The sequence below is a fragment of the Halichoerus grypus genome, chromosome 7, assembly GCF_964656455.1.
Source record: "Halichoerus grypus chromosome 7, mHalGry1.hap1.1, whole genome shotgun sequence".
NCBI lineage: Eukaryota > Metazoa > Chordata > Mammalia > Carnivora > Phocidae > Halichoerus > Halichoerus grypus.
The window spans coordinates 17974294-17990107 of NC_135718.1; the positions used below are offsets into that span (position 1 = coordinate 17974294).

General features: G+C 46.2%; 1 protein-coding gene across 1 annotated transcript in view; it reads left to right on the plus strand.

The window, feature by feature from the left end:
• The window catches only part of LOC118525817 (guanylate cyclase 2G-like), a 39202-nt gene that overhangs the window by 10877 nt on the left and 12511 nt on the right, over window positions 1-15814 (plus strand). Inside the window, 7 exon segments of the mRNA XM_078076908.1 lie at window positions 844-874; window positions 1458-1621; window positions 3735-3872; window positions 6048-6131; window positions 6845-6949; window positions 7478-7549; window positions 14578-14746. Coding sequence (XP_077933034.1) covers window positions 844-874; window positions 1458-1621; window positions 3735-3872; window positions 6048-6131; window positions 6845-6949; window positions 7478-7549; window positions 14578-14746 — 763 coding nt within the window.

Here is a 15814-nt window from a genome sequence, read left to right on the forward strand (position 1 = left end):
ACAGCGCCCCCTTGCAGGGTTGAATCCCCAGCCAGCTGAATCCACTCACCCAGGCAGCCTGATTCCCAAATCCAGAGCTTGGTGGACGCCAGGACCTGGCTGTTGTTCTGGGTTCCCGAGCCCAGGAATCCCTAGAAAAATCCGTTTTTTTCTTTCAGCTCTAAATCAATGAGAAAACTGAAAGGAAACCTAAACCTTAATTGAATTTCTACTTGTCCCCACTGTCACCACCACTGCTAATCCAGATTTGATTTGACACTTTTTTCCTCCCTACTCTCATGGAATTTTAAAGTGCCAAAGTAAGTTGGCCCAGGAAATGCAATAACGATGGCAAAATAGATCCTCAGTGTTGTAGGAAGAGGCATTCTCCACGTGGGGGGAGATGCTTTGGTCTATGAAAGGGCAAGGTGCTCTGTAACAAGATTTGTCTCTATCCAACATGGGAGCAAATCCCAGCAGCCCCAGAGAGTCGGCAGATTGTTTTTAAATCAAAAGTGACAGGGTTTAAATCAAAAGTTTAAGTCAGCTCTTTTACCCAACAGAAAGATATTGCCCTTCCATGAATTAGATCATCTGCAGGTGAATTTGGAGAGTCTAGGTGAGGTGCGGAAATCGGATGGCTCACCAAATGTTTCAGTTAATAGTAGAGTAGAATAAATCAAGTGAGCCCTGACTTTCAATTGTCTTTTTTTTTTCAAAGACCCATGAGGAATTTCTCCATGATTTGTTGGCCCCATGGCTCCCTTCCTGAAGACAGACCCAGCTGTGGATTTTACAATGAGCTCTGTGACCCCGCACCTGCTTCTACGGTCAGGGAGGGTGCTCGGAGAAGGCGGCAGGTAGGGATTCTCCACGGGAGGGGGTCTCAGCAGCAGTGGTGCTCCTGACGTGTCGGGCAGGATGCTTTTTGTGTGGGGATGTGTCCTGTGCACTGTGGGATGCTTAGCAGCGTCCCGGGCCCCCACCAACTACAAGCCATCAGCACCCTCTAGTTGCAGTCACCCCCGAAATCTCCAACATCGCCTGCCTCCCCTGCAGAGAACCTCAGGTCCAGGGAAACCTGGCTCCTGGGATGTGAGTCTCAGGGGCTTCATTTCTAAGGAGTTAGAGAGAGTCTGAACAAGGGAGTGTTGCCTGGTGGTTAGGAGCCCAGCCCTGGAGTTGGATGGATCATAACTGAGAACAACTCTAAGGAGAGCACGTAGGAAATGTTCAGTCACCACCATTCTCTACAAATGGACGTTTCTATACAAAGGGGGAGGTGAGTGTAGTTGCCATGGGAACCGGAGGGGGGGTCAGAAAAGAATCCTTGGAAGAGACAAGTCTGAGTGGACCCCGTATACCCTAGCTTGGGCCCCTGCCTTTGAGGCATCTGCTTGGCAGGACCAGCCAGGACCCGGATGTGCTCACTTCGGTTCTTCAGCAGGCTGTAGCAATGACATGTCTCTGCCCTCCAGGTGTGACTGCTGTGATCCTCACAACGACCCTCCTGATTACTGTCCTGGGAGCTGTGATCATAGGTCTGATTTTAAGGATGCAGAGTGGAAAATTGCAAGAGCAGAATAAAGACATATGGTGGCAAATCAATTATGATGACATCACCATTCTGGCCCAGAACAAGGTGAAGCCACGCCTGTGGCCCAGATAGCCATTTCCTGCTCACTGCTAGTGATTTGCAGAAGGGGCCTCATCTAGGAGTTTCTGAAAGCTGAGGCCGACTTATTTATAAAGTGGGGGCTTGACAGAGTCTTAAGACCCGCATTCTGCTTCTGGGCCTCCCATTTCTTCCTTGGTGAATATCTTTGGGGTACATCATTTCTGGGCATCAGTTTTTCAATACTTTAAAATGATCAGATGGTCCCGAAGGTTCCCTTCAGCTCTATTACCCTGTGGGCATAAGAACCCATACGTCCTGTTCAAACATTAATGTTGTCTCCTGGGCAGCATTTAGTTATTTTCAAAACCGCATTAACTCCTTTGATCTACTGATGACAAAAACAGTTAAGATTCTTTTGCTCGATACACACACGTTAGACATCGACTTCAGGCCAAACATAGTGCAAGGCATGACGACATACCGCAAATGATGTCTTCTGAGGGAGGCAAGCGCTCTGAGAGACGTCCATCTACGTGGTAAGACAGAAGCCCCGCAAATGGGAGTAAATGTCTCAGCATCGTGAAGGCTTCAGAAAGGAGGTGACATTTGGGTAGAGTGTTTTGTCAGTGGGGAGCAGGAGAGAAGGAACACAGGGTGTGCTAAGATGTGGGGCACTCAAGACCGGGAGGCTTGGCACACATTTAATAAGCATAACGTTATTTGATAAGTATATAACATTGGCATAATTTCAAAAAATACTACTATGACCATCTCTTATGACTTAGCATATTTTCGCTTGGAATTCTGAAGTGTCTTTTCTTTCTTTCCTTTTTTCTTTTTCTCTGTTTTTGTTATTAATATTTAACAGTGCAATCTTTGCAAGCGTATACTGATTATTCTGGAACATTTATTGCCCTACTGGAAATGTTAGTGAGAAATGTTTTTTAGAGTAGAAAGATAGACTTGGGTTTCTGTAGTTTAAGAAGAGCTCTTTGTTCCTGGGGGGAGGGAGAGGAAGAGGGGCTCAATTTTACCTTTATCTCAATTTATTAAAAACTTACAAGTGCAATGAATTTTATTTTAAAGATCAGTCAGTTTAGAATTTCAGATAGTACTTGCTCAGGAGTACATGCTACTCAAGATATTAAGAGAATAACAAGAATCTATGTACTTGAACAGATGTATGAATCTTAAATGGTTCAAAGCAAAAGAAAAGTGTTCTAGAATGTTGTTGCTTGTCAAAAAAAAAAAAACAAAACAAAACACCAAGGTAGACCAAAGTATACACGTTTGTTCTAACAGACATTTAGGTTGACTTTAAAGATGAGGAATACATTATTGTCAAAATCAAACATTTCTCTCATGTTATGTATATGTCATTCCTGTTACATAGGCTTTATTTTCAAAATTGTCATTCGTGGTAGTTGTTTCTTTTTATTGTATCCTTATATATACTATTCATTCAATAAGTGAGTTAGGACTTTCAAAAAAAGGTGACTTGGAGGTCCCGAAGTCAAGGAGGCTCTAACATGTGAAGACCAGATTGGGATTCATTAGCAAGTCATTTTCAAATGTCCCTGGGGACTCTGGGGCTCACTGGTCTGGCCAGGGCTGAACAATAGATTGAGGGTGGAGGTGTGACGGAGAAGAATCCTGAGTCTCCTTCTTCCCTCTTCAACCAAAGCAACTCTGCTTTGTCCTACCTGGTTTCTGCATTAGGTTTCCAGGTAAGACTCTCCCTGAAAAACAGGGTTCCTCTGTGTTAAACACATTCTCTAGGTGTTGGGGAGGCACTGCGGGTATGAAATAGAGCGGTCATGTGGTCAGATGCTCATTTAGAAAGAGGACTCTGGCATCAGGTAACACATCTAGGTAAGTGCCAGAGCCAGAACTTGAATTTGGGCAGTCTGACTCCAGAGCCTGAGCCACGACACTGTCTGTGGTGGTCTGGACCCAAGAGGGACATGTCGCAGGGAAGCACTCACACTTTGGGTCAGAGGATCAGGATTTGAATCCTGACTCTCCCATGTATTGACTGTGTGACCTTGGCACTCATTTTCCTCACCCGTAAATGGTACAGTCTCTTCGGGACTTGGTCATGCTACTGAGAACAATGGAATTGCTTCCTGTCTTACAGCCATCTCGGAGAGGCACACCTATGTCGAGAGGGGACAAGAGTCATTCTTCTGGTGTGATGGTTTCTGGGGACGCCAGCTCCTTTGTCAAGAGCCAGCAGGGGCAAGAGCTCTTTTATGCCCCAGTAGGGCTTTACCAGGTACTCCTGAGGGCAAAGTGGCTGCCTATAGGTCCTAGTGTGTGTCTCTGTCCCATTCTCTGCATGTCCTTTCTGTCTGGCAGGGTATTGTGAATAGAGGGACACTCCAGGTAAAAGCCAGGGTAGTTCTGTGACTCCAGACTTGTGCTTCTCAAACTTGAACTTCTAAAGGAGCCGTAACGGTCCGGGGTGTGGGAGAGAGGCTGAGAAAGGCAGGCAGGGATTATGCTTCAAGCTTCAGCAACTGCCAGTCCTTCTAGCACAGCAACAACATTACCCACAACTGATTCCTCAGTACAGAATAGCAAGGATGCAGAAGTCCATGCTCCAGGATGACAGTGTCCAATAAGGTAGCCATTCACCACATGAGGCTAAATAAATTTAAATTAATTAAAATTATATAAAATTTAAAATTAGTTCCCCAGCATCCTAATGTTTCATAGTCTTCACTCCTTTAGAAGTTCAAGTCCCCTGGGTGAAAAATATGTGAAGAAAGAAAACCCCTATATTTATTCTTTGAAATGGAAGTCCTGGAGAGTAGGGGCAAAAGCTCCAAGCAAGGGGAGACTTATTCTTTGCCCTAAACTGGATTTAGCAAAGATTGGAGCCAAAGCTTTCCTTATGCAACTGAACTTATTTTTCTAAATATTTACTTGGGTTTTCCAACTACAAAAAACCATCTTGGATATCATCACTCATCAAATGCTAAGGACCTTTATGAATACAAAACTATTTTTTTTGAAAGATTTTATTTCTTTATTTAACAGAAAGAGAGAGAGAGCACAAGCAGGGGGAGTAGCAGAGGGAGAAGGAGAATCAGGGTCTCTACTGAGCAGGGACCCCAATGTGGGGCTCAATCCCAGGACCCCGGGATCACGACCTGAACCGAAGGCAGATGCTTAACCAAATGAGCCACCAAGGTGCCCCAAAAAACTGTATACTATGGTCAAGTAGCAATTTAGAAATGGCAGCCAACAATCCACAGCATATCTGTATTGGTTAAGCCTCCTGAAATATTTGTCCTCCTTTCCCTCAAACACCATCACTGGGGTCCCCACCTCTGTTGCCCATATCATGGTGTCCAAACTCTTTAACACAGGCTTAAGGCTCTCTACCCAACCTACTTTCAGAAGAATTGTTTCTCCTGGCTTAAATCCTGTACTCATCCAATGGGTCCTGCTGCTTATACCATATGTGTTTTGTCCTCAGACAATCCATGCCTGCCGCCCCTGCCCCACTCCATCTGGTACCTTCCTGTCCTTCGGGGTTCAACTTAAGCATTTCCTCTTCCAAGGACCCTCTCCTCCATCCCGCAGGGGTCCCTGCATCCATGGAACCCCCATCACAGTCCTGAGTCTTTTGCAATTAACCCCATACTAAAAGTGGCAGATCTTGGTTGACATTTAAATCACGTTGAGGCTTACCTTCTCTTGCGTCCAGATTCTCTCTCTTCTTCTACGCCAATTTTTCCAGCTTGTCCTATGATTTGTGGTGAGTGATGGACTCTCTAAATGCAAACCCAATAGTAATGACAGACAAGAAGATATGCTACTGACTGAAAGATATGTGCCCAGGTTTGAGTTAACAGTGTTACATATTTTAACTGACTGAACCCTCGTAAGAACCCTCTAAGATGGGTTTTATTTTTAATCTCCATGGTACAGATGAGGAAATGGAAGCCTGGAGAAGTGAAATCCCTTGTTCAAGACTTTGTAAGCAGTAAGTAGTAGAAATGGGCTTGAACCAGGTATCTGATTCCAGACTTACACTTGAGACCTCGGCTCACTATTCCTCTGAATGAAAATGAGATATTACTGTGTAATAGAAACAGAGCATCCTTAGAGGCAGATGTTCAGATTCTGGCTGTACTACCTACAGATGCGTGACCTTGGACAAGTCACTTAACCTCGGGGACCTCATCTGGAAACAGGCTAGACATACCCACTTCGCAGGACTGTGTTGTCTGGTAAATGAGATCTCATGTGTTGAGCAACTAGCTGAGCGCCTCCATGAAGGTGCTGCCCTAGGGCTGATGTGGGCCATGAGGAGCTTGATGGTCCCTGTCGTAGGTGGGTTTCTTGCCGGTTTTCCTGCTTTCCTTCCTAGTCTTTTCTGAGTGGAGCTTTTTCTGGATCATCCTAGATTAAGAATATTCCACTTTGTCTCTGGTCCCAGGGAAACCATGTGGCCATCTGCTATGTTGGTGACCAAGCTAAAGCCTGGGTCAGGAAACCATCTGTGCTGCAGGAAATCCGGCTGGTGAGGCCCCTGCCCTTGGAAGAGAGAAAGTAATGATGTCCTCTGGCTCTCTGCTGCCAGCTCCCGGTTCTCATCTGGAAATGCCCCAGGCCACAGGACCAATGATGGGAAGCTGCTTCCCTTACCTTGGCCCACTACCCCCGTCCCCTGACAGCCCAGACATTAGGCTTCAGATCCTTTAGCCTGACCCAAGCACCTGAAATCTGGGACCACTTCCAGCCTTGCTCTTTCTCCTTAATTTTTTGGGTCTTAATTCTATCTCTCCATCCTCTGTGTCTCCATCCTCTCTGCTGCTCACCTCCCTCGAACCTGGTCCTTGGATAGAGTCAGATTCATGGAGTCTGATTTCTTGCTCAAGATCTGTGACCTGGCATGCCCCCCCCCTCCCCGCCACTGGCACTGACAGCCAAGAACATCAGGAAGAAGGGCCAGGTCTATGGTTTTGGTTAGACTTTGATCATTCCTCTGGTTTATTTGCTAGAGGCAGGCTGTCTGGATATACCTCCCAGCTCTGCCACTAAGAAATTGTATGATCTTCAACACATTGTTTTACTGTTTAAGCATCAGTTTCCTCATCTGTAAAATGGGAGCAGTCATAGTTCTTTTCTCACCTTTTCTCTGTGTGAGAATTAGCTGCATGTATGTCAAGCACATAGCAGAGCTCCCGGCACAGGAGACATACTGTAATCATCAGCTACTATTATTATTTTCAGGTGTATGAATTAAGGCACGAAAACATTGTCCCCTTCTTTGGTATTCGCACAGAACCACCCAACATCTGCATTGTCACCCAGTATTGCAAGAAAGGGAGTCTTAAGGCAAACAAACTAGTACATCTTACCTCGGGTTTGATTAGTAGCAGCTAATAAAGAACCTTATCGATGTTTTGCCCTTCATCCAAGAACAGTTCCTCTCGGGTCTAATCGAAAGACCTGAATTATCTTGTTGGGCCACCTGCAGGGGATACGATTAGCAGTGGAATTGCCAACAGTCTGGTTTCCTCTGCTCTGGGTGGAAATTGTCTGAGCCCGTTAGCATCTCTTAAGACATTATAATCACTTCCAAATTATGTTTCTGGACTCATCCTACCCATGGTATGTGACCATCAGCTTTATGTTGGGAACAAGGAAGTATTTAAAAGACTCCAGACCGGGTGACTTTGTCAATGTTGAATCAGGTTATGATATCTCCTGGGAAATTTCCAGTACTGGCTGTCGAGTACTCTGCCTCGGGGTGTAGTAGTTCTGGTCAAAATCATCCAAGGTGTTAGAATCAAATCCATTCAACGTGTGAAGCTCCCTGTGCTTCCGGTACAGCCACTGGTAATAATTCAACTGTTTTTTCAGAATGTTTTGAGAAACTCAGATAAGGCGATGGATTGGATATTCAAACTGTCATTTGCATATGACATAGTCAATGTAATTATCATGTAAAACTCATTTAAAGAACAAATACCAGTGTTTTTGTGTTGTTCTGTGTCTTGGGTTAAACTGAACTGTAATCTTTCCTGAAAATTCTCTCTTCCTCAGATCTCCTCAAACAAAATGATTCCACTTCTAAAATTCACTGCTTCAATCAGATTTTCCATTCTTTTCTCCCTCCCTGATTCCAAGTAAATAGTGAGAAGTATTTTACACTAGAGTTGAAAGGGATGCTGGGCTTATCCAATCAGGAAGGAGCAGGATATTTACAGTTCAGGCTGCAACTTTTTACCCCAAAGGAAAGCTAATTATTAGACCATGAAGCAAGCTGGGGAGGAGGATTCCTAACACCCCTTCCTTCTGCCTAGTTTTTGATTCCTCTCCCCAGAAAACGGCCACAAAGCTGTCGAGCTGAGAGGTGGGCTGGGGATGCAGACCTAGGAAGGTGTATAAGCAGGCAGAGTCTTTACTTTGGGCAAAGAGGGTTGTGGTGTCTGCCAAAAAAGATTAATAATAACAGTAGTAGTAGTAGTAGCTAAAATATATTTAGTGCTTATTTTTGCCTACTTTCTATCACTTTGTGTATATTAACTTATTTAATTCTCACAACAAAATATAAGGTAGAGCTATCATTCTATCCACTTGACAGATGGAAGGTGAGTAGTGGGGCCATGTCAGTGTGGACCAGCATCCTGAGGCTGTCCTCCTCGCCCTCAGCTACAATACAGCCGCTCTTTGTAAGCTCTCTGTGCCTGCGTTCGCCATCAGAGGGGACCACTCCAATGACGTGGGAGTGGGTCTTAGTGAGGAAGTCCCTCAGTCTGACACACGGGCAGCAGGGCAGGGCTGGTCATCATCTGTCAGTCAACAGCCCATTCATCAACCAACAGACTCTTCCAGGCAAAACCTGGCCTGGGTGTTGGGAGGGACACAGGGTGAGACATACAGTAGAGGGCTGGTGGCTCTTGGAGTGACTTTGTTAAGTCACTTCCCCTCACTGTAGGGGAAGCTTCCATGTGGGTTTAAGAGAAGAGGCTGGTCTGATTGATGTCAAAGAACTTTCTTTTTTTCTCTAGGATCTAATTGCTCTTTACTTTTGAGAAGTTGTCTTACTTGTGAAACTTCGGTATCTTAGGCTTTAGTGGGAAACCAGCATATTGTCATTACCAAGAAAGGAAGACAATGGAAGCCTCCCATAACAGGTCCTCACAGACGACCCTGGGCCACCACTGTTTGTTAGTATTTCAGTAAGACTTCATTGAACATCTCTTAAGGGTTTGTCTTACTCTGGGCACTTTCATAGGAGGACAAGGACTTGTTTTTAATCTCTGAATGGATTAAAATCTAGCTATAGAAAAAAAAGTCAGGAAATGTACATGTAAAATTAAGTGGTGGAATGGTTAAAATTAGGAGGATCTGATGTGGCATCCTCTCCTACCCTGGGCTCCTCCTTCCTTCCCTTCACCCCCTTTCCCTTCCCTCCCCACCAAGCCCAGGGTAGTACTCTAGACTCTGGGGATCTGTCTCCTGCTGCTGACATCACATATATTGCCTCTGAAGAGAAACTAGTAAGTTTTCCCCAGGTAAGGTATGGATAACAAATAGATTTAGCTTTTTCAGTTGGCATTTGGTTTTCAAGAGGTATTAACCCAAAAGTTTCTCTGAAGAAACGCTGGGTGGGTGAGAATGGCACTCTGAAAGGAAAGTCTCCCTGGTGGTCTTCAGTCACTCTGGGTCACTGAGTCTATCCACTGCTCCATGCCAGGGAAACTGAAGACAGCTTGACACCTTGCTTTAGAAGGATTGCAGTCTTCTGAAATGGAGTGTGTACATAATGGGACAGTATAAGGAAGTCAGAGTGAGTTAGGTCAAGGCACATTTAGGCCCTTTAAGGTCAATTTCTCTGCCAGCATTCCTTCAAAGGGGACTAATATTAACAAAAATTCACTATAGCTTCTCAGAGCTTCCCCATTGGTGACTTTGACATGAACTCAACATTGGCCATACTCTGTGGGTCAGATTGCACTTCTGGCCATCCCATATCAATCATAAAAACAATTCCTCTCTGGATGTCTGTTTGACCAGAACATTCTCTATGCCAGGTACCAGAGAGATTCTGAGATGCCACAGACTTTTCAAGTCAACAAACGTATGTTGATTGAGCACCTGATTTGTCTCAGACCCAATTCTGAGCATGGAGGGCACGGAGGAATAGGCTCATTGTCCTGTCCCTAAAGAGTTCAACCCAGTGGAGCCAGCCTGGGAAGGAGCTTTGGAAATTATAATATTCTTGAGTTAGGGATGGGCCTTCATTTCTTAGTAAGAGAAGTCTTGATGGATTAAGAGGAAGAGGGCAGTTTGGGATAGAAGTTGCTTAGGAGTTTGAACCCTGGCTCTCTACTACTGGCCAGGTGAACTTAACTACCCTGAGCCTCAGTTTCCCTATGTATCAACTAAAGATAACAGCAGTACCCACCTAATAGAGTTGTTTCGAGAAGTAAGTATACTTAGCACCATGCCCGCCCCGTAACAGGGACCAGTAAATATTCATTGTTAGTAGGAGCAGTACTATTGCTATTATCACAGATTACTAGTACTAACTAGTACTAAAAACTTGTACATTTAAAAAGTTTCAGGGGCGCCTGGGTGGCTCAGTCGTTAAGCGTCTGCCTTCAGCTCAGGTCATGATCCCAGGGTCCTGGGATCGAGCCCCGCATCCGGCTCCTTGCTCGGCGGGAAGCCTGCTTCTCCCTGTCCCACTCCCCCTCTTGTGTTCCCTCTCTCGCTGTGTCTCTCTCTGTCAAATAAATAAATAAAATCTTTAAAAAAAAAAAAAATTTTAAAAAGTTTCATTCCCATGGGGCTCCTGGGTGGCTCAGTCAGTTAAGTGTCTGACTCTTGATTTTGGCTCAGGTCATGATCTCAGGGTCGTGGGATTGAGCCCCCATTGGGCTCTGCGCTGGGTGTGAAGTCTGCTTCAGATTCTCTCTCTCTCCCTCTTCCCTCTGCCCCCCCCCCCACACACACGTGCTCTCTCTCTTTCAAATAAATAAATAAATCTTGTAAAGAAATTTCATTCCCCCAACAATCCTCTGGGATAAGTCAGCACTGTCCAAACCATAGCAGCTGCGTGGGACTATTGGCCGTGGCAATGTGGCGAGCTCAACTTGAGGGGTGCTCTAAGTGTGAAATTCACACCAGAGCCAAAGACTTGGAAAGAAAAAACAACCAGAATTTAAAATATCTCATTATTTTTATGTTGATTACATGTCAAAATAAGATTTTTTAATACACTGGGTTAAATAAAACATGTCATTAAAGTTAATTTCACCTATTTAACTGAAAAATTGAAAATTACACCTGTGGCTCATATTGTGTTTCTCTTGGACAGTTCTCTTAATTAATAATTAGCAATTAACTCCACTATTAATTCATCTTTCTTTCTTTCCTTCTCTCTTTTTTTATAGAGAGGGGGAGGCAGAGAGAGAAAAGGAGAGAGAGAATCTTAAAGCAGGTTCCACGCCCAGGGGGATTGGATCTCATGACCCTGAGATCATGACCTATTTGGTCTGTGACAATATATATGAAATCATACGTTTCCACCAAGATAGGAAAAAAAAAAAAAAAAAAAAACCCAAACCTGAAGAGATGTGTGCCATCTCTTGGAGAGGGCTGCATTCCTAAACTTTTCAACCATCCCTAAACATCTTGTTTATGTTGTAATGGAGTGAGCGCTGCTAATAAACCTGTATATCAGGGGTAATCAGTGGTCCCTGAATAAAAGGTCTCCTGCCTGGGTCGGGCCTGGCACCAGCAGGGGCAGAGAGAGTTGTGAGCGTTGGGGGCAGTCCTATTGCACGGGGAGGTCGCCATGAAATGAGAGAGAATTCCGGATTGGAGACAGGTCTGCCCAGATTTCAAGCCCAGACCTTGGCTTGTTGGAGCCTCATTAGAGAGTTCCAGAGGCAGCCCCAGCCAGGCCCCTCCAGTTTTGGGTGAGTGGATTGCAGTTCCTAAAGTGTAACTGTATCATCTCAAAAAACAAGCACTGAATTTTGGGGTGGGAGAGGGAGTGGTGTATCTACGATCCTGCTTTCCGCTTTAGCCGGCACTTCCAGCATTGCTAAAGCGGGGCAGTGACTCAGACTGTGATCCCTACGAGAGCAGAGGGAGTCCCTGAGCTGGTGGCCACGAGGCCCACGGCCCCCTCCCTGGGGGCAGAGTCCATTCAGGGCCTCCTCGCATTCCCCCTTGCTGGAACACTGAGTGCCACCATGGCCTCCTGCTACCCTATGGGTGCCTTCACCTCCCTCCTCAGCTGGGCTCGGGACACATTTGAACCTGGGCAGTTCCCGTATCACGGTGTCAGGAGAACGGGTGTACTTTGATCCACCCTCCTCCTCCTCCCATACAATTAATCACCAGGGCACCGGAAACAGTAAAATCTAATGATTTAGAAGCGGCTGTGCTTTGAAGGCACCCCAACCTGGGTTTATATTCCAGCTCTGCCCTCACTCTCTGGGAGCAATTTAAAACTGTGAGTTTCCTCATTGGGAGACAGAGAATGAGAACATTAACCCGTCTTCCGGAAAGACAGAATGTGATCCTACGTATGAAGAAAGCACAGTGCATAGTATAAGCACTCAAAGAAAGGTCTGTTGTTATTTATTTGTTCATCAGCGATCCAGGTCTCGGTATGAATTTTCATGGACCCTTGTGGCTTCAGCACAATGCTCAGTCACGCCTCTTCTTTGCCCTTCGGAGCTTTCTTTCGTCAGCCATGGGGCATTTGTGCAGGGGGTCAAGGGCGGGGACGTGGGAGTGGGACTGCAGCCCTCCCAGTCCTGCCCCACCACAGGCCAGCGCTGTGACCTGGTGCAGGTGAAATTCTTCGTTTCTCCCTTTCCTTCTTTCCTTATTTGTAAGATGAGTTTGACGATAATGCCACCTGTGTCTACAGGGTCACTAGGGGAATTACATGGGTTGGTTTAAGTAGGGAACTTAGGTTGATACCACATACCACATAACTTAAAACAGAAAAAGATCCAGTAAGACCCTCGAGAGAGACATGGTCATGTTCGCTCTTGCTCCGGAACCTCTGGGGTGAGGCAGGTGGGAGGAGGCCCGCGCTCCTCAGGCTGATGCAGGTGCAAGGGCCCCACGACAGCCCCATGCCTGTGACGTCCTGAGGCTGCTGCCTTCCTACAAGCTCCCACGCTGAGTATTCTGCAAATGGCTCAGAGACTCAGATCAAAGATATAGAGAGCCTTTATGTCTGTACTCTAAGTCCAAGAAGCTGGAAATGTTGAATAAATAGTACGGAAGCTATCAAGGAAGGTAAGAAAATAAAGACCCCAGGATCACCCACAGTGGGGCCCCCCTGACTCCCTGCACTCCTGTGGTTACTTCTGAAATGCAGTCAGCCCTGTCCCCCTCGCCTTTGTATCACTGCTGCTAGCCTGCCCTGGGACATCGCAGAGATATACCAACATCCGTCCATCTGATCCCGCTTCAAATGTGACAGCTCTCATTTTCAAATTTATCTCTTCTCTCTCTGTGTTCCTCCAACAATTGTTGGTCTTTCTTTACGCCCTTCCCTGCCTATGGAAAGATCTGTGCACTCTGCCCCCATCTCCCTGCCAAATGAGCATGCTCTCTGCCTTAGTGACTCACCCTGAGCTCGGTCTTCCCGTTGGCACTCTATCCCCCATTCTTTCCAATTAGTATACGTGCCGCCGTATACTAATATACTAAGTGAGCACTCTATCCCCCATTCTGATCCCTCTCTTGCTTTGGGTTCCTTAGCATCAGGCCTGGCTTGTGCTGCATGTGATCTGTAGCTAATACAGGCTCTTGTGTTTGGGTCTAAGCATCGGCTTTTTCTTCCTAAGCTCCCCAGGTGGCTTTAATGGGCAGCCAAGGTGTGGAACAATAGACGAGGACAGGTGTTCTCAGCCTATGTGCACAAGAATCTCCTAGGGATCAGGTTAAAATGCACAGTCTGATTCAGTACATCTGGACAAGGCCTAAGACTCTGCATTTCCGCCAAGCTCCCAGGTGATGTTGGTGCTGCTGGTCCCTAGGCCATCTTTCAAGTAGTGGGGATCTAGGCAGGCCCATCTCAGAGATGGTCAAATTGAGGCCCAGTGAGATGAAGTTCCTTGCTTGAAGAGACTGAGTGGTCAAGTGGAGATGTGAATGTGCGTCTTCTGATTCTAGTGTTCTTTCTGGGCCTCTTCACAAATAATGGTAGTTTATTATTGCATAATAATAATAGCTATAAACCCTTAAGAACACAGTGGATGACATGAGAATTTTCCAACATTCCTCATTTTATCCCCTTTCCCTTGCAAAGTGCTCAAACAGGACCCTTAAGTGGATATAACAGAATGTAATATTCTATTATTATAGAATCATTATATGCAGGTAGGAGTAGAGTATAATTCCTAACACATAGGTAATAAGAGAACAGTCTTAATTGCATTGTGTTGTTTCCATATTGTTGATATCCTTTATCATATTTATACACATTTTCATGATAATTTATGGTGGGAATTTACTTTGTGGCATGCACATGTCTGGTGTCTCACATACATTATGCCGTGTACCCTCCACAGCCACCCTGGGAGCTAGGGATTATTGTCACCTCTGTTTTGATGAGAAAAATGAGGCTTATGGGGTAAAGTAACTTGCTCTCTGCTAAGTGTTAGAGCTGGGATTTCAATTAAGGAGTCTGATCACTCCATCAGATTCTATTTTATTTAGCTTATTTATTTTAGGCTGGCCTTGCCTTCGTGGCTCCAAGCAGGGGGCCAGAAATAGTCTTCCCCTACTTGGGTAACTCTGCCCAGGTTGACTCATGGGCAAGGGGCTATGTTAGTGGCTCTGGAACCAAATGAACCTAGAGATGGGCGCTTCCCCCTCCCCTGGGTCTGTGTTTCTGTCCATCTGTTTCTGTCTCTGTTTCTTTCAGCAGGGTCAATTGACACCTACTCTAATTCATTTGCTTATTTTCACTCTTCTAGGGCATGCTGTTCCTCCACTGGAGCCCCCTGGGGTCCTATGGCAACCTGAAGCCTTCCAACTGCCTGGTGGACAGCTGGATGCAGGTGAAGCTGACGGGCTTTGGGCTGTGGGAGCTCAAGTATGGCTGGACCTACACAACGTACAGCGAGGGACGGACAGACCACTCGGGTAACCACTGGCAGATCTTGCACCCACTAGCTACCAGCAGAGTGGTCACAGGGCACCTGCCCCCCCCCCCACCTCTGCCACCTGAAGCTCACTGGCGCAGGGACCCACCGGGGACCTGCCTCTGGAGCTGACTGTGTGTGGCTGTTCTATTGCCCCCGAGGGAGCGAGAGAAAAATAGCCTCCAGGGTGGTGAGTCTGTGGGGGTGATGTCCGAGTTAGGAGGCTAGCTCTCACCCTGGCCGAGCTGGGCAGCCCCAAGCAAATCACTGCCCTTCTCTTTAGGCCGCGGCAACCCACTGCATCATGATCCTGTGTCCTCAGAGCGCATCATCTGCAGGCACTTAAAAGACGATGAGTTCCATCCTCTCGGTGCTCCAGTATCACTTGAGAAGCTTTAAAAAAATACCTAGGTGGCCAGATCCCACCCCAGATCAACTGAATCAGAATATCTGAAGATGGAATCCAGACCTGGGCATCTGTGTGGTTTTTAAAAAGCTTTCTAATGATTCTCGTGCACATCTCAGGACGAGACCTTCTTGCCTGGAGGCCAAACCCCCTTTGCACATGCGCAAACGGAGGCTCGGACTCTTCCTACTCCTCCGCGGTTAACTGAGCACCCTTGAGCCTCCGCTCGCGCGGTCCCGGGGCGCTGGGCACCCCTCCCTGAAGCAGCACCTTACGGCAGCCTGGCTGTGCGCACGTGGGGGAGTTTCTGTAACGTGGGACAGCATGATGGCTTACAGAAAAAGACAAAAGGGGAAATTCTGAACACCTGCTAGCAGCCACTCTATTTCCCCATCCCCCTATATATATATATATATAAATATGTTTAGCGATTGTAGCCTACAATGAAATAAACCTATAAACCTCACAGCAAGCAATAAATGTAGGTTATACAAAATATCCAGAACAAAGAGATCTATAAAGACAGAATGCAGGTTGGTGGTTGCCCGGGGCCGGGGGCAGGAGGACCGGGGAGAAGCTGTTTAATGGGAACAGGATTTTACTTTGAGGCCATGGACATGTTTTGGAACTTCTTTTTGGGTGGTTGGTTGTACAATACGGGGA